General features: G+C 43.7%; 1 protein-coding gene across 8 annotated transcripts in view; it reads right to left on the reverse strand.

Annotated features, from left to right (window-relative positions):
• PIAS1 (protein inhibitor of activated STAT 1) overlaps positions 1-18,395 on the reverse strand; it is a 94,123-nt gene that overhangs the window by 59,016 nt on the left and 16,712 nt on the right. For 3 of the 8 annotated variants that reach the window (XM_025191571.1, XM_025191575.1, XM_025191577.1), the window contains exon 1: positions 2,020-2,220. The exons of 3 other annotated variants lie outside the window; for them this stretch is intronic. In XM_025191571.1, the coding sequence (XP_025047356.1) occupies positions 2,020-2,112 (93 nt within the window). In that variant the 5' untranslated portion in view covers positions 2,113-2,220. Of the gene's footprint in view, positions 1-2,019; positions 2,222-8,566; positions 8,982-18,395 lie in introns of those variants that run through there. 2 more of the 8 variants (XM_025191572.1, XM_025191574.1) reach the window with 2 other exon arrangements.

Below are 18,395 nucleotides of genomic sequence, written 5' to 3' on the forward strand. Positions count from 1 at the left end.
TCCCTGGGGGTCACAAGAAATAATGGCCATAAGCTAGCAGACAGCAGATTTAGACTGGACATTAGGAAGAACTTCTTCACAGTTAAAGTGGCCAAAATCTGGAATGGGCTCCCAAGGGAGGTGGTGCTCTCCCCTACCCTGGGGGTCTTCAAGAGGAGGTTATATAGGCATCTGAACCCAGAACTCTTTCCTGCCTATGCAGAGGGTCGGACTCGATGATCTACTGAGGTCCCTTCCGACCCTAGCATCTATGAATCTATTAGCTCAGTGGTGGGAGAGTAGGGGCAGCATGAGCTGCTCGCACTCTCCAGCCAACCTGGGCACATGATCTAGGGGCCTGAGGGCCGGCCCCTCAAGCTCCTGGAGCACCAACCCACCTTCCCTGCTTATAGGCCACGTCTACACAAGCGGCAGACTGCACAGCTGTTATTGCAGACTCATTTAGTGCTTGCATAAGCAGGTACTAAATGCATAGTACTTGCATAAGCAAGTATTAAATGACTGCATAGCAGCTGATGTTACTTCGCTGTACCATTGCCGCACATTTTTTTTTTTCAGATGCTACTGCACAGTGGCAACAAGCTACTGCACAGTAACGTTACATCATGGTTAATGTCCGCCAACGCTACTGTGCAGTTGGAGCGAGATACTGCACAGCAGCTTGCTGCTATTGTGCAGTAGCATCTCATGTAGATGCACCCCACATACCCCAGGGTGCCTCTGGGAAGGTACCCCAGGGAAGTCGGGATTCCCCACTCAGCCAGCCCCACTTCTGCAATCATGGGGGACGGGTCTGGCTGAGCGGGCTTTCCCTGCTCACCCAAAACTGCCTCCAGAAATCACATCACCCCTTATCCCTCATCAAGGGCAGGACGAGAGGCGATATGCATTTCACCCAGTGAAGCAGATCCACTGTGCCCAAAACACCGCAGCACAGCTGAGCTGCTTGATCTGGTCACGTCTATTTCTAGCTTAGTACTTCGTCCATACAGCACGCTGGCACGGCGCTCCTAGCACAGGCACAGCCTAGGTGTTGAAGCAGTGGTACGAACAATATGCCACACACTGTCAAACACAAAAAGTGAAACTGAAAAAGCAGTAATTTTCTCTGATCAGTCAGAGCTAGTCTATACTTAAATATATGTCTTTCACATAGTTATATCAATAAAACCCTCCTAGTGCGGACTCACTTATACCAAAAAAAGTGTTGCGCCAATGTAGCTATTTTCAGTTCACTCAGCAAATAAACTATAGTGACAGAACACCTGTATAACTGCATCTGCTGGTATAGAAACATTACCTACAAACACGCTATAACCCTACACTGACAGCACCATACTTCCTAAGGTTTCTAGTGTAGACTCAGCCTTGTTATCAAAGGCTTGAATTTTTAGTATAGTAGGTAAAATTTTCAAAATGTTATTTAAAATGAATGCCTTCAAGTCAAAGCTCAAGCCCAGCTCAAAATATATTTGATCATGCAAGAGAGACTGGAAATGCTTTCTTTGATGGGACTGCATGTAGGTATGAATTCAGATAATTTTCCTGTATCTGTAAACACATATCCACAAGCATATAAGATTGCATAACTAGAAAGAAGTTTGTTTAAACAAAATCTAAAATGTAAGAAGAAAAAATGCAAATCATCTGCCACTGGAAAAATTATAGTAGTTTTCAGCTCTCTCTCATGCACCAGTCTGACCGCCTGTTTTGCATAGTTAAGATTTTTACAAGGAAACTAAGGGATTTTCAAATACAACACACCCAATATCAAAATACTGGTTTTGATATTGTTACATATTTTGGTATCTGTGTCATAAAGAAGCATACCAGCAGCTACACAGCCTCTAAAAAAAGTCAGCAAAGAGAAGCCAGGACAAAAGAAACACTGTCTAACTGGATACCAAGTTAAGACAAAAAAGGAGCATTGTTTATATGGGACTTTCCAGACTAATAGGAAACACGTGGGTTTTTGAGTCATCAGTCATGACCTTCTGGTATTAAAAGGTTGGAGCTAACCTGTAAACACGAAGCTGATATTTCTTGTTTGGCTGTAACGCTAATATATAGGTCTCTGCCACAGCACTGGTCATGACTCATGAGCCAGGACATCGACGGTCTTTGGCAATTAACTTTACTTCTGTGTTTCTACTGTAGGGGTACAACACTCCGCGTCGGAGGGCCACTTGCAAGGTACACCGTCCAGTGGAGGACCACCACTCCTGGGATCAGCTCTGATCTGGTCTATGTCCTCAATATGTCGGCAAGTGGGAAACCTGAACGGCACAGGGAGGCACAGGCAGAGATTAATGAAGTGCAGCATAGCTTGGACATGGACTTGCTATTTTGCTTTTTCATTTAATAAAAACAGTTATAAAAAGAATTGGGACAGGCTGTTGGGATGGACCTGGCAGCCTGCAGTCTACCACATCTGCAAAGTGGGAACATTTTACTACCAGCGTTTACTACTTCAGGGCAGCATGAAAATTAAGACATTTTGAAAGACAGAATAAGTCTACTAGGATTATTCAATGCTAAAAATACAAAATAATAATCACCGTCATTATTGATTATTATTATTATTATTATTATTACATTGCCTGTGGGTTTGCTCCGCACAAAACCCCATCCGCCCCTCTCTTCTAACGAGGTGATGTTTCCCCGTTTGTGCCGTCTCTCTTTCCAACCAAACCACTACATTTCAGTTAAACTAAGGCTTCGGCAAACAGTAAAGGTAAAAGACAAGCTCTGTATGTTTGAGGGCAGAGGAGCGGGGAGGAGATTTTTGCCCAGAGCCACACCACGATGACTAAAACAAAAAGCCCCATGCTCTTCAGGCTACACCACAATCTTGGCAGCACAAGCTCGCAGTACGTCACAGTTACTGACAGACGCATTTAAAGCTCGGGACTAATGGATTGCCTGTACCCGTCACGTGACGGGCTCCACTTTGGCGGCACTCATGGCAATCCTTGCCTTCCATAAAACTTCACTGTGCATTAAAGCATCTGTTTTGTAGATGTCCCAGGTTTTAAAAAAAATTCCTTTGCTAAGATTGTGCATCTTGCTTAACTGCCACATGACCCCTGGAAAACCAGAGCTCAGAAAGGTATGGAGAAGGGAGGTTTTTAAGCCACTGAGGTGCTTGGGAAAGCAGAAATACTAGGGCTGGGGAAGTAGGTGTCCAGCTCCTAAAGTCCAAACAGCCAAGAAAGGAGACAGTCACAGGGTCTGCACCTAGAAGCACACATGACAATGAGCAAGGAAGGAGATGCAGACCCCCAAAATGAGTGGTCTCCATTTACCATTTAGGAATGAGTTCGCAGCCACAACAGCTGGTCAAACACGATAGCTAGAGCAATCTGGAAGGACAACCTGATTCAGAGCTTTACTAGGCTGGTAGACTTGCATTAAAACATGCATTTGAACGGGCATCAGACCACAGCGACTAACACTGCACAGGTCCTCCGTGACACTACACCCATTTCCCGCAAGGTCACACTCAGTACTGAGTAAATCCAGTTCGTTATACAACTTTTAAGGAATCTGAACATATTCACAGACATTTGAACATATTCACAAATACGCTCACATTGCAAAGGGGGGGAGGGGAAACAAGAAAAGACACATGCACGCTCGCACACGGTGTAAGAAAGACAGCGGGAGGGAGGGAAAGAAGCCAAAACATGAAGAAAAGCCAAAAAAGTGACAGGGAAATGAAGGAAAGAACAATAGAAGGAAGAAGAGGAGATGGGGCGATATTACAAGTTGTGGTGAACGCACCCATTTAAAATCAAATATTAAAAAAGAAGTTTATTTTAATTTTAAAATACCAGGTGTTGAAAGGTAGCAATAGCCTCTGAAACAAAGACCAAAGACAGGAAGGGAAAGACAGACTGCTCTAACTCTGGGCTCCTTGCCCCCTGCCCATTTGTGATCATCATCATCATCATCACCACCACCACCACCGCTGTGGCCACCATTTACTTTATCCACAGGTACCAAAATCAGCACGTACTGCCAATGACCTAAATATAGTCACGACAGCATTGCTACTTTCTCGTAGAAAATATACAGCTCTAACAATTTTCTGCTATTACCAGTTGCTCTGTTATTGATTCCGAGGAAAAGGGTAAGGTGAAAACCCATTAAAAAGGAAGAGCAGCCATTTCACAAGCCCTTTTATGGTTCTTTAAAAAAAAAAGCGTCAGACTATACCAACAACCTATGAATGCATTTTAGAAGTCTCTCGCTGCTCCATTAGAAGAATGAGTTTAGAAGACATGAAGCCCGACATTAAAAATCAGAAGCATTTTAATATGACATAAAATGGGACTTGGTCTTCCCAAACAGCCAGTTCTGTGAAGATTTATACCCATACACAATTTACAAGGGTCTATTCAAATCCTTAAATGCTTGAAGGATTACGGCATATATTTTATTAGTAAAAATCAAAGTCAAGTTACTTGCAACAGGTACTTCTGACGCTACCTGCATGTTCCAGACAATGTGAAATGGTTTTACAACAGACAAAGACAATAAAAAGGAGAAATGTCTAATAACTACACACTGTTGCACTTACTGCACAAAAATTAAGTCCAAATCAACATTTAAAAACTGTCTGAGGTGCTCAACACCCAAAGCATCCAAGGGCAGGAGCCCTGGGTGTAAGCAGTCCAGGGAACCTAGCACATGGTACTGGGCTCTAAAATGGGTCCCAACACAAAAGGTGCATATAGGGTCTTCTTCTGAGAATCACCCTATAAACTACTATGCTAGGAAATCTATGGAGCATGATCCTAAAACCTGGTTTCAAAAGGTGGAATCCTTTTTCTAATGAAAGCCATCCTGCAGTGTTAAATCACAGTATGGAAAAAGGGCCACAATCAATCTTAATACACCTCCAGCACTCAGCTGTAAAAATACCTTGTCGCATTGCCAGATGCTTCCTAGAAACTAAAAGCAAATCTCTCTGGATGGTCTCGTACAATTATCTTGCCCCTGCCATGGAGCTTGACATTTTAGGTACTTGAGATCTTCTGAATCTGCTTCAGAATTTTACAGCCTGAACCGCTGGAATCCCGAGACCCAAATGGACTGAAAAACCACCACAAACCAGTAAGGCGGCAGGCAGGGAGGATAAATATTCTTGCTCTATTACAAAGGCATATGCCCTAGCCTTAAATCCCATTTGCAAGAAGACTTACACCAGCACACCTCTGAAAGAGGGCTATAAAAACTGAAAAATCAGCCAATTGAAAATTTGCAAGAGGGAGTAAGACAAAAAAATTCATGGAAGCCCAAGACCCTCCATGACAGGCTGTAACTCCCTGCATTTGTCTAATGCACACAGAACACTAAAAGGTTGAAGTTACAGTAATTCAATATGGAGGGGAGGCAAAAGCAGAAAAGTACAGTAATAAATATAAAACACCATAACCTTTAAGGAGGTTATTGCTATTCATACGGAAAAATTCAACTCCTTTCCAGCGTTGTACTTGCAATTTTTTTGCAAGGGCAATATAAAAGAAAAAAGAAAAGAAAAGCTATCTAACAGGTAGGTGCCAACTCTGTATTCCTGTAATAAATGTGTAATGATATGGAGTGCTAAGAAAAACCTTTGCATAATATATATTTATGCTCAAGGTGAGTAGTTTGTGGCCATGCTGGTTTAAGTACCTTAATATTTTTAATGTTTTGAGCAAACACATGCATTCACTGGTCTAGCCTGCAGCAAACTATCTTACTGGTTAAAAACTCACTGTTTGAATGATTGTTGCATATTGCAAGTGTCAAGATAAATTAAGCTGGAATTTGATCCGGACTGTAAATTTTCTCTGCTCTGCAGCTGCCCACAGGTGGGAACACTTCACTTCTATTTTGTTTTTGATAGTATTGTTGTTTCCCCTCACTCCCATAGCCAGGACGTGACAGAGTTTCAGAAAAGTCAAATGTTGCTTTCTTCATCATATTCTGCCATAGTTCCTGTCACTTTTCCAGATAACGATAGCTACATGCTTTTGAATATATTACTTCAAAACAGCTTAAACATTTCATAGTTAGTAAAAATAATTTTTTGACATGTAACACGACACACACAAAAATCTCTCTTGTCTAGTGGCTTGCTGATTTATTGCAGACTACCTTCCTTCGTATTGATTTAACATCTCTAAGCTAGCTCTATCGGGCGTCTGAAATCTGCAGTCTTATGTCGAGTGAATTTCGGACCTAAAGACAATTCCAAACCCGTCGTGGGAGTCCAGCACACGTCAACACATGGCTGGGAACCTGTGTCGTAGTAATGGAACAACTGAGCGGGGGCCAAATTTTTCGTCAGGCATGCTACAAATTAATCGCACGCCCTTCCCAAGTGTCACTCTGATCCCCTCCCCATGCCCCATCTGCTGCTCTGCTTTCTGCTTCCTCCCCTGTGCTCCCTGCCCAATTTGCAGCTCTGCCTTCTGCTTCCTGTCCTCCCTGCCCATCCCCTCGCACATCTTGCTACGTGGCGCACACAGAGGCTACCCCTGCCACTTCTGACACTCGTGCCACCCCTGAAACACACCAACTTTGTTTTGTTTCAAATTCGTTGGCTAAACTGCAGACAAAAAAAATATCTGAGGTGGTTTTAAGACTAAGATTTTAAGTAAGACCAATGACAGCGGGGTCTGAAGCTGCCCAATCAGAAACACCTTTAATGGGATTTTGTTTTCAGAAAGTGGATGCCTGGCCCCGTATTAAAATACGGCCTTCTGAAGGTGTCTCAGGTTGGGCAGCAAAAAGCCATTACCTGTGGAAATCTTAATCACAATAATGAAGTAAGATGAGAAGAACCCTCCTGCCTCTTCCATAAGGAGCCAGACGACCACCTAGACAGCCAGTGCGAGAGAGGCTCTTTCTTCCTGTACTGTAATTAGCTCTGCAATATTTTCACCGAGAGACACGCTTGATACATCTCAAAGGCCATCTCCGTTATGGTCAGCTGCTTGAAGCCCCAGTAATTTGAAATGCGGATTTTATTTAAAAAGCCATCTTTGAGCTAATATGATCCTTGAATCAACCTGACAAAAAAATAAGCTTCACTTTAAACTGCTAAAGTGGTTTTTAGTCACGCTTAACAGATATCCTTTGGCAATGAAACTGAAGCCTCCAAAGCAGTCGCATCCTGCTCCAGAAGTGCTTATGCGCAGGAGGCCTACAGCTTGCCTTTAATACCATCACATTTCCATATCCGATTCATGCGAGATGTCTTTACAGGATACATCCCCACCAGGGAGATCTCAACTGACACACAAGATCAACTAACGCCAAGAGCATACAAGGAGCAAGTGTGTGTTTGCAAACAAGCACATCTGTCTGGAGCACTGGCTACAGAATAAAGCTGATTGATCTCCGCTTGGTTGGAGCAATGCTGTTTTGCATGCAAGCACTTACAGGTCCCCATTTTCCAAGTGCACACCAGGAGAAGGGGTGACACACACAAAAAAAACAAAACCCCTATTAGCACTTGAGCTTTCCCAGGGCTGATTTCCTGGGCTTTCACCTACTCCTGTACCAAAAAAACTGAGTTAGATCTCTGTATGATGCCTACCACTGCTGGAGACAGAATTAGTAGAAAAGTTCTGGTCAGGAAAATCCATGATATAGGAAAAACCATCAATATTTAGCAGTCACTGGAGGAGGAAGAGAAGGAGCATGACAAGATAAGGCAATTAAATATACATTTTCCTTCCACTGAATGACTGCCAGCCATTACGATCAATCAAAAATTCAGAACTCAGTGCCATCCTACCCACATACTGAAAAGCATCCCATGCTCGCTCATCAGTGAGGCCTGGCGCAACTGCTACTCTCGAATAGCCTCAACATAGTACTTCACCATATTTAAGTTGTATTTGACTTCACTTAAGTTGCATTTGATTTTAATCCACACCAGAAGCTTTATTTGTCTCACTAGGTATAAAAAGTTTATCATCTCTGGCATTGAATAAAGTTGCAAAATATTGTAGTAATCTTTCATTTAGTTCTAGGAGACTCCATTTTTTTTCCAAGTACATTCAACCTTTATTTTCCCCCGTGCATTTAGTCTTGCAAATGGGAATGGTGTTTGCAATGCAACCCACTAGTATGATTTTTAAGATAAGTAATTGAGAAAAAGGCAGTTTAGACCATCTCTGGATATGAAATGTGTGTCTCTGTAAAGGATACAACAGCTTGAATGGGTAGAGACTAATGACACATCAATAGATAAGAAATGTTTGCAAGACAGCCTTACTGTCAGATAAACTGGGCCTTTATTTAAAACATTTTTTTTTTTTTTTTTTTTTTTTACTTTTGACTAAGCCTTCAGCTGGGTAATAGGATAGTTTAATTCCTGTGTAATGATCTTCATCAAAGCCCAACCAGGCTACAAATATAACATGTTAATGGACCCAGCTACACAGTTGGCCCTTGACCCAATTACAATATGGCTAATGGAGAACAAGAAAAGATCTGTAAAAATAAAGTAAAAATCACATTCACTAGCAGTCCAGTCATCTACAAAACATTCACAATCAATGCCTACCTTCTTTTCCCAGCAGCATCCCTCTTCCTCTCTCTCTCACACACGCACGCACGCGCACGCAGACACTCTTGCCTTTTACAAGTCATAATGCAGGAAGTGTCGAACTCAATTTTTTATGTCTTTTGCAAGTCATCTGAAGCTCCAGATTTTCAAAAATGTAACCTCTGCACGCAGAGCTCTGGGCGGGGGTGGAACAGAAAGAGGTCACATATATGTGGAGAGCTAATTATACTAAAATGGTGAGCACACCACAATACACAAATAAAAGAGAGGCAACCAAGTGAATCGACTAAAGGTTGAAGCTCTGGGATTTTTTGTGTTTTTTAATATTGGCTATAGATACCGACCACCACTTGCAAAGAATACATTTTTCAAGGAAATATGGACTGAGAGGTCTTATGCTGAACAAGAACACAACTGAAATCTACTGTACGCAGCTCTCTCTGTCAAGAATTTTTAAAAAAAGAGACGCCCACCACAGAAGTCTGAAACGTCTCCAGTGCAACATGCACAAGGACTACTCTCGCTTTCAATTTTGATTAAATTTGGTAATAGTCATTTAAACCTCTTAACACCCTGATAAATGCATGCCCCTCCTCAGTCTTGCCAGACACATTAACTGCTCATTCTGACCAAATAACTCTTGTTCCCAAAGCACAGAGGTATATTTGCCTTTGAGTTAATGAAAGGCTCAGTATCTTTTCATACAGTTTCTTTTGAGAGCTGCAAAGTGACTGGTTCTTCATGCCCCATGAGCTGTCGTCATGCATCAAATCTATACTTCTCCAGGTTTTATTTATTTATAACTGGTGGTATTCAAGTTTGGAGTGGTGCTATTTACTTACTTTGAAATAAGACTATCCCGGAGCACATTCATTTTAAACAGTGTAAACTGTGCAGTCATAGCATTAGAAACCTACTGCACAAAACTGTTCTGAGTTTAGACATTTTACTTCCTAGGCAGCAACAGAGGAGGTAGCAGCAGCCTGCACTGTCATTCATTACTATGGATCGCTGTAGGAGTTTCAGTTTACAGCCTAGTGTCCAAAGTTACTGTTAATGCTGGATACAGAACTGCATTTTGAAGTAGGTGTATATACTCCCCGCAACCCACCAAGTCACTGTGTCAAGACCCTGATGGGTGACAGACACAAGTGAACAGATGTCCCACTTCCTTTATAACCGTCCCCCTAAGAAAAGTGACAGGATTCCCGTCTTCCGGCATTAGGGCACCCATGCTCATAAAAATAATCTCACTCAATGTGAATTCCCTGTCCTTGTACATCATACCAGGAAGCATCTAAAAGTGATTCCTAGTTGTCAGGCTTGTCTACACAGGGCACTATCCCAGATTAACTCCACGTGTGGACTCGTCTAACATAACTCCATATGTGGACAAGTTCTTAGTGTTTTTAAGGTGGTACCTTTCATTACAGAATATAAAGGCAGAACCAAAGCCACAGGACCCACAAGAAAGTTTGTTATGGGCTTTGTCAGCACAGTGACTACACTATTAGCCGTGACTACAGTACTTCGGCGGCACTAAATTTGATGGGAGAACTGAGATGACTGCCCAAAAGCTACATACAAAATTTCTGCTCTGTGGATTTGTACTGAATGGCCAAACCTGACATTCTAATCCCCGATCCAAAACTGACATTGTAATCCATAAAGAATCCTAATCCTTGATATGATGGGGGATTAAACAAGCACACATTTAAGATTTTGAGCACTATTCATTGGTTCTCTCATCCTCCCCCCACTTTGTGGTTACTGCTTCTACTCTGGACGTCAGGAAACATGCTTTGTACAAATCAAGTTCTACTTTCTCCTCACATCTAAAGTGACCCCTCCCTGCCCACAGCACCCATGCTGTTAGGAGATGCACCCACACAAGGTTTCATTCATTTAGGGATCAAGAACCTTATTTCTGGAATACTTTTAAGCAGATTTTTGGAAGTCTCCATATCTCTCTCCAAATGAGAGACTGATTGCAAATACACATTCAACAAAAATTTCTCTTGCCTCCTTTATATGAGCTTTCTTAACTTATCAAACCTGGAGACACATATGGAAGTGATAAGACAGAGGAAAGAACCTGAACACCCCTCCCTCCTTCTATCCCTATTCTGGAAAGCAACTGGAGTTATCAGTATAAAGCAGGAGAGGCTGCCTGGAGTTCATGCTCTCTAGTGTGTGGTGAGCCTTAGTCCTTCCTAGTCCAAACCAGTTTTATAGGCTGGCTGGCTGGAAGCTGAGGCAGAACCAAAGCAAAGTTATTCCACTGGGTCTTCATTTTTAAGTGTTTGGTTATAGCTGGTCAACCTGGAGTCATTCTTCTCTTTCCTGCCCATTTATTAGGCAGAGCCTTGGAATTAAAATCAATGCATTCACACATCAAACACCATTCCAGCAGGCGGACTAACACGTGTTATTCGTAAATTCACAGGACAGCTTCCATCTGTCACAAACCTAAATGAGCAAGTAAATGGACAACACAATACCATATGAAACTCCCATGCTGATAAATACAAGACGACATACATAGGGGGGTGGGGAGTAAACTTTAACTCGCTCATACAGTTAAAACACAGTAAAATACATGAACTCTGGAATAGGATTTAAGCGTTTCTAGGAGAAGCTCAGTGTGCAGTTGCAGCCAAATAAGCAAGCAGCTTTAGGATCCTATTCAAGAATACAAAAATTATGCTGTTCTTCGAGTCAGTGCTTGAAGGTTTGGAGGAGAAGAACTTTTAGGTCGGCAGCTTACCCTACATCTGACCAGAGTGGGTGCTGGGACAGATAAATAAAAACCCCATTTCTAAATACGTATTAAAAACTTGCACAGTGTAAGCTTAAGTTAGACTTATTATTAGAAACAAGGCTGGTGGGGGAAGGAACACTATTCACGAATCATTAGTAGCCTTGCTTAACAAAAAAAAAAAAATAGATAATACAACAGGTTCTTAGAAACCACAGCTTTCGGGAAAAACCTGAAATAAAAACCCGTGTACGTTGTAATGATTATGTTACTAGGGATATACACGACTCCAGACATTTGTAGGCAGGAGTCGTATGCAAATGTGTTCTCACTGCAAAAGAGCCTGGCTCTAAAAATAGTGCAAGTGCCAGAAAAGGAAAAAGAATAAGGCAGATAACCTCAGCTTGTTGAGAAATGACAATTTCCACTTGTTGAATCTAGGCGGAACCTAGGTTTAAGCCCGGAGATAATTGGCAGCAGCAGGAGGGCAGCACACTAGCACGGCCTTGCTTCAGTAACAGCTCTGCAGTCCCTACCTTCCCTCCCTACAGCCTGTGTTTTCATTTTCTCTCTCACCGGCTGCTAAAAGCAGTGTCCAGGGGCTGAGACTCTCTTGGAATACCAAATAAAAGTGGTTTCTCAGTCATTCACCTTCAAAGCGAAGATAGCAGCCAGTTATACCTCCCCGCAACAACACTGCAGCTCTCCAATCTTATTTCTGCTGTCACCAAGCCCTTTCAATTGTTTGCAAGCGGCACCGGTCTACATATTATTCAGACCACAGTTCCATTTTCTTTGTATAACGCTGCATTTTACCCAAGGCTCCATTTTGAAGCCAGTTTATGTAGCAGCTCCAAATAGTGCATAATCCAGGCTACCAGGTTTAAACGACACTACTATTTATATGTGGACAAGGTTCTTCAGGTAAATCCGATATCTTTTATTAGACCAACTCAAATAGTTGGAAAAATTCTTCTTATTTGTAAGCGAGTATGTAAGAGAATGAAATGTGTCTGATATTGAGCTATGCCACCATTTATTTTAAAATGCCATAATAATAAATATTAGCGTAAGAAAGTTGGTAACTGGGAGCAAAGCCCCTTTACTCGGAGGACACTCAACCAACCTGATAATCACCAGAAGTTTGTCTGCTATGTCAAAGTTTCATGTCATGGTAGTGTTAGAACTATGTTGTAGCCATGATGATACCAGAAATTACACAAGAGGCAGGGATTTTTGTGGGGTGACATCCTTTATTGGACCAACTGCATAGTTGGGATAGGATTAGACAAGCTTTGAACGCAAGGCATAGAAGCTTATCTAACTGTATCCCAACTACGCAGTTGGCCCAATAAAAGATACCACCCAAAAATCCTTGCCTCTTGCATATCGCTTTGTAAGATAGCTGAATACAGTCCAGTCCCCAAGGGGAAGTAATTAGAATGCAAGAGAAAGCAAAATGCATGAGATACTGATCACTTCCATGATTGCACAGTGAAACTGTGGAATCCGGCCAATCCCCAAAATGAAGTAGGGGAGAAACACCAGCAAGTCCGAGACTGGCACAGAAGGTATTCTCCCCTTGCAAGGTGCACAGACAGCAGTCTGGCAACCTACACCCCTGCAAACAGCAGTCTGGCACGAATCTCCGCCATGGGTGGTGTGCCTCTGACCAGGCACGTCTCACCTTATACACAACTCGGAGGGTATCGGGCCTCAGCCTCTTTGCCACCCAAGATACAACTGGCTGCCCCATAGGGGTCAAGAATTCAATGGAGATCAGGACCTTCATGTCTCAGCTAACATACATTTCAGAACATAAGAATCGCCATTTACTGATCGGATCATAGGTCCATCTTGCCTAGTAACCTATGTCACACCATGGCAGAGAGCGGATGCTGAAAGGGGGAGTGAACCGGGTATGACCAGGGGTTTTTCCACTGTTCCTCTCACTTGCAGCCTCCAGCATTTAAGATGTAGGAAGTTCTGATTTGCCTAGAATAGGTAGCATTTTCTAACTGAAAACATCTATAAATCTGCCCACAGTAGATGAAGCCCGTTCAGTTGTGCTTAAAATCATGCAAGCTGCCCAGGGTTAATTCTAGGGCAAAATCATATGCAGCACTATTGCATTCCCTATGTGTGCTGCCTTGTCTACACACTACAGGCAGTAATGACCTTGGCAACAACAGTCCCTTCAAGTCAGGGCTGAAGCACATTAAGCCAGGCAGAGGAAGCTGTTCTATGGGAAAAGGGAGTATCTTCCTTCCCAGCACCATCAGTTTGGCACTCCCCCGTTCTCTCCTTCAAGCACTACATTTACAGTACAGTTAAATTAAACAATCTTTTTTTTTTTTTTAACTCATTCTCCCTCCCCCTCCAGAAAAATAAGCTGTGAGCTGGAATTCAGATGTTATGTGCCCAGTTGCACCTACTCATGACCTGAAATATCCAAGTTCAAACTTACTAAAAAGCAGAGTACATAACAGATATTGCTTTTAGCTTGACTTCAGTCAGGGTAATGCCTGCTACTAAAACAGCAGTCCAGAAAAGCTCTTATGTAGACCCATCTAGTCAACCTTTCCATGCTACAGTGATTCTCAACCAGGGTGCCTTGAGATCCTTTCTAGGGTGCTGCAGGATGCCACCAAAAAGTTAGCATGGTTAGGTCTACAGACGTGACTCAAGATAAATCCAGGGATTTCAAATAGAAACCTGTAGTTATGGTCTTTCTGAGTTTTTTGCAACAGAAAGAAAAATGGCCCTATTATTTTCCTGTGGGCAAAACAAAACAAACCTAAGAGCCGGCATTTTTCCAAAAGGTGCCTTGAGTCTACCCGGGGGTCCCTCAAGGCTAAAAAGGTCGAGAACCATTGCCAAAAAAGATAATGGGACTATTATGGTAGTTACATCCACACCAGTAATTATGGGTGGCCTAAAGGCTGTCCTCAAACACACACCCATCAACCATCTGTGCTGAAAACCCCTGATACTGACCATCAGTAACAGTCCAGCTCAAATCCAGAAGCTCTGCTGAACTCCAGGAGCTGTGGCTAAGCCTCCTCCTATCCCACCCACGGCTGCAGGGTGTCTGCAACTCCCCCCGGCACTGCAGGCCACAAGCATGGAAAGACCAGCAGCAGCAATCCCACAACTTCCTGTTTGACGTCTGGCCCTACTGCACCCTACTTCCTGGCCCTCCTGTTGTGCTCGACAAATAATTTGCACACTGTACTTCCTGTCCTTCAACTCCTGGAAGGGCTCCACTCAGAAGATAAGGGTTGAATGGGTGGAGCAACTCGCGTGGCTTGGGCTGGTGGCGGACAGCCCCTTGCACTGATAATTAGAGTCAGCCATGACTTGCCCAAGAGCTGTGAAGTGAGGCCCAAGAGCTGTAAAGTGAGGCACTCAATATATTACAAGTTATGACTGCATATGCAACCTTACCTCACTCTCTTACAAGCACACATCACAAAGATGTGGGTCTCTTACCACTGTTTGCTCCTTCACAATCCCTACCCCATCAAGAGCCCATAATGGACCTGCTCTGTGAATGAAACAGGTGTTGAATCCTTCAGGTTTTTCCTCTGACATGTTGCCTCTGCTTCATTTACTGCCAGATCCAAATTCAAATAAAGTTGCATCTCATAAGCCTATATACAGTTGAACACATTAGCCAACTGACTCAAAACACTGATGACCTTATTGTCTCCATACCTGTTTTACAAAAGCAGGCCTGAGGCAAAAAATTAAGTGATTTGCACAAGATTATACAGGAGATCAGTGGCAGACAGCAGTACAGAACTCGTGTCTTGTTGGTCTCAGGCTAGTGCCTTAACCACAGGACAATTTGTCCTCTTATAAAAGGTCCTTGCCAAGGTCACTGTATGACCATACTGCTCTGGTCACCTTCCCCTTCCATTATACAACACTGCCTAAGATGCTATTACGAACAATAGCCCTGAAGGAAAAAATACACAAGAGACACCGCTCATCCATAGGTGCAGGAGCCTTAGTAATGACAGGCCAGAATACCTTAACTTCATTATTATCTGCCCAAGTCCCTCACTCTGCAATCGTAGTAATCTTACAGTGCATCCCTGCATGCCATCTACATTTTTTCTAAATATGAACTTGTTTCATTTCTTTTTTCTGCCTCCACATTCGCTAACGGTTACGACACAGGATTGCTTCCGAGTCTTCCCAAGCTATACATGCACGTGAAAAGACAACAGAAAGTCAAATGCCATTAAGAAATCAGTACAAAAATCCAGGATACTGAACGACCGAGTCTTTTAGCTTTGATAAATCAACTAATTTTAAAATCAGAGCACCAAAAACAACTCCATCATATATGCTTAAATCCCTGGCAGACTTCAAGTTTCTCTCATCACTTCATGAGCTGGTTTGAGCTGTTTAAAACTACTACAACGATGGGACCATGTACCTCCTGCGTCAGGTGGAGGTCCTGTACACAGGATAGGAACCTGCGCAAACGGTGGGATTTTGGTGTCTGCTGTTTTTTCAATGCTCTCAAAAATGCATTTACACATTCAGATTTTCCTGAAAACCAACTGTTCCTCACTGAGGCCTAGGATAGGACTATCTGGGCGAATCTGAAATCCTATCCTCAACGAGGACTTCAAGCAAGTCTTCCTCCAGTTCTCTGGCAGTGAACTTCATAGCTACATAGCCTTTTCAGCTGCTCTGGCTCACATTATGATCCTAATATGAACCAAACCCTCAGTCTATGTGATTTGACAGGCAGGGATATGTTTGTGTCGAACTGTAAGTTCAATTTTGCTTTATGACTTTGATTTCTGTATTCTGTCTCTTACTTTGCATGCTGGATATTGTGTTCTGTGTTGAATGAGCCTCCTTGTTTGTGAAGAAGGCTACTGGCATCCTGGGCTGCATTAGAAGGAGCGGTGCCAGCAGATGGAGGGCAGTGATTTTCCCCCTCTATCTGGGACTGGTGTGGCCACATCTAGAGTCCTGTGTCCTGTTTTGGGCCCCCCACTACAGAAAGGATATGGACAAGTTGGAAAGAGTCCAGCGGAGGGCTTGTGAGAAGAGGCTGAGGGAACTGGGCTTATTTCGGCTGAAGAAAAGACTGAAAGGGGATTGAATAACAGCCCTTATCTACCTGCGGGGTGATTCCAAAGTGGATGGAGCTGGACTGTTCTCAGTGGGGGCAGATGACAGGACAAGGAGCAAGTGTCTGAAGTTGCAGCAAGAGGAAGCAAGAGGAAAAAACTCACAAGGAAGGTAGTAAAAACCTGGAACAGGTTACCCAGAGAGGTGGTGGTGGAGTCTCCATCCTTGGAGGTGTTTAAGACCCATCTAGACAAAGCCTTGGCTGGGATGATCTAGCTGAGGCTGGGGCTGGTCCTACTTTGGAGCAGGAGGTTGGCCCAAATGCGACCTGCTCAGGTCCCTTCCAACCCTCATTTTCTATGATTCGATAATGACCTTGAGCAGACCGCTGGGTCCAGACCCTCCCTGCTGGGCCATCCTGTGGAACACCCTGAAGAGGACGATAAAATCAGAAAGCTAGCAAGCAACTAGCCCAGCACAGGAGACAAATGGGCTCTTCACATGGGATTCGTGTGCCGGAGACTCAGACTGCATAATTCTGAACACATGGCACAGAAGAGGGTCAAAGGCTATTCTTAATTACATGCTCCAAGGACCATATTTTGCAGACACACTGCTCTAAAAGAGCCAGAGTTATCTCAATTAACTCTAAATGAATTACTTTGCAAAGCCTGCCCTCCTGAAGGGGTTAACCGAGTAGTTCAGAGAGCTGGCAGCAAGCAGCAGGGTGCCTGGGAGGGCCACAGCACTGATTTGGAGGCCCAAGTGCAGAGCCAACATCTCAAGAAAACATAATGGGTTGCGAGTACCATCTGGCAGCACGCCTTAAGGGTTCCAGAGCAGGGGCTGGCAGCCTTTTAGGAGTGGCAGGCCGAAATAACAGAGCTCAGGCCAAAGGCAGGCCACCGTTTCTGACCCAGCTGCCATGCCACGGGCAAACAAGTGCCTCACTATCAATTCCCCTGCCACCAAATTGCCACCAATGTCCCAGCTTTGCAGGCTAGATAAAAATCCACTTGTGGGCTCAATCTGTCCAGTTCCAGAACAAAGACTTGGCTCTGCCCAGACACAGTTGACTTTGCAGCATGTGCAATTACTCACAGCAAAAAGGTGTCTATCCAAAAGAGAGATTGGGACAGATTCCACGGTGAGAAGGCAATGTTTAAATGGAGGCCCTGCCTGGCTCTGTACGAGAACACACCTAGGATGCACGCCAGAGAACATAGTTTACCCATGTACCATTCAAATAGCAGCTGGACCTCAGCAGGATTGACCTGGAGAGGCTCGCAAGGTGGGCGGATCAAAACCTGATGATGTTCAACACAGAGAAATGCAAGGTGCTCCACCCTGGGAGAAAGAACCCACGTCATACTTATAGGCTCGGCAGTGCTACACTCACTAACACCACGACCGAAAAAGAGACTTGGAGGATCTCGCAAGGTCCCTTCCAGGCCTGACGTCTTTAAACCTATGGATGAGCCTGGTATACAACCGGTGAAAAAACAAGAGCTCTTTGACCTCAGACAGCAGGAGCTCAAGACTTTAGATTCAGAAGTCCAAGGTTTGAACCATGTTCACGGCTAGCTTCATACATTTATAATGTTGTGCACCTAGAGACAGGGACTTCTTGAACTTGGTGCATTGCCTGGGGTCAGAAGTCCCACAGCACACGTGCACACACACGGGCCATTTTCCTACACGAGGAAATTTAAAAACACATTCACAGGGGAATAGCCAACACATTAAAACCCTAGTGTAGACAGGATGGGGTGCAGTTTTACATCAGGACAGCTACACTAAGAGTCATTAGATTAAAAAATAAAGAAGTGGGGTGCAGGAGTTTTAAACAGTATAACTGCCAGGCCAGAACCCACGCTCCCTCCCACCCCAGCAAGAACCTGGCTCCCTTCGACATGTTCACCTTCTGGCCCCGTGACTGCTACAGTCCTTCCTGCCCAGTGGCCCAGCTTC

This window comes from Alligator sinensis, unplaced genomic scaffold, assembly GCF_000455745.1.
Source record: "Alligator sinensis unplaced genomic scaffold, ASM45574v1 scaffold1242_1, whole genome shotgun sequence".
NCBI classification, from domain to species: Eukaryota; Metazoa; Chordata; order Crocodylia; family Alligatoridae; genus Alligator; species Alligator sinensis.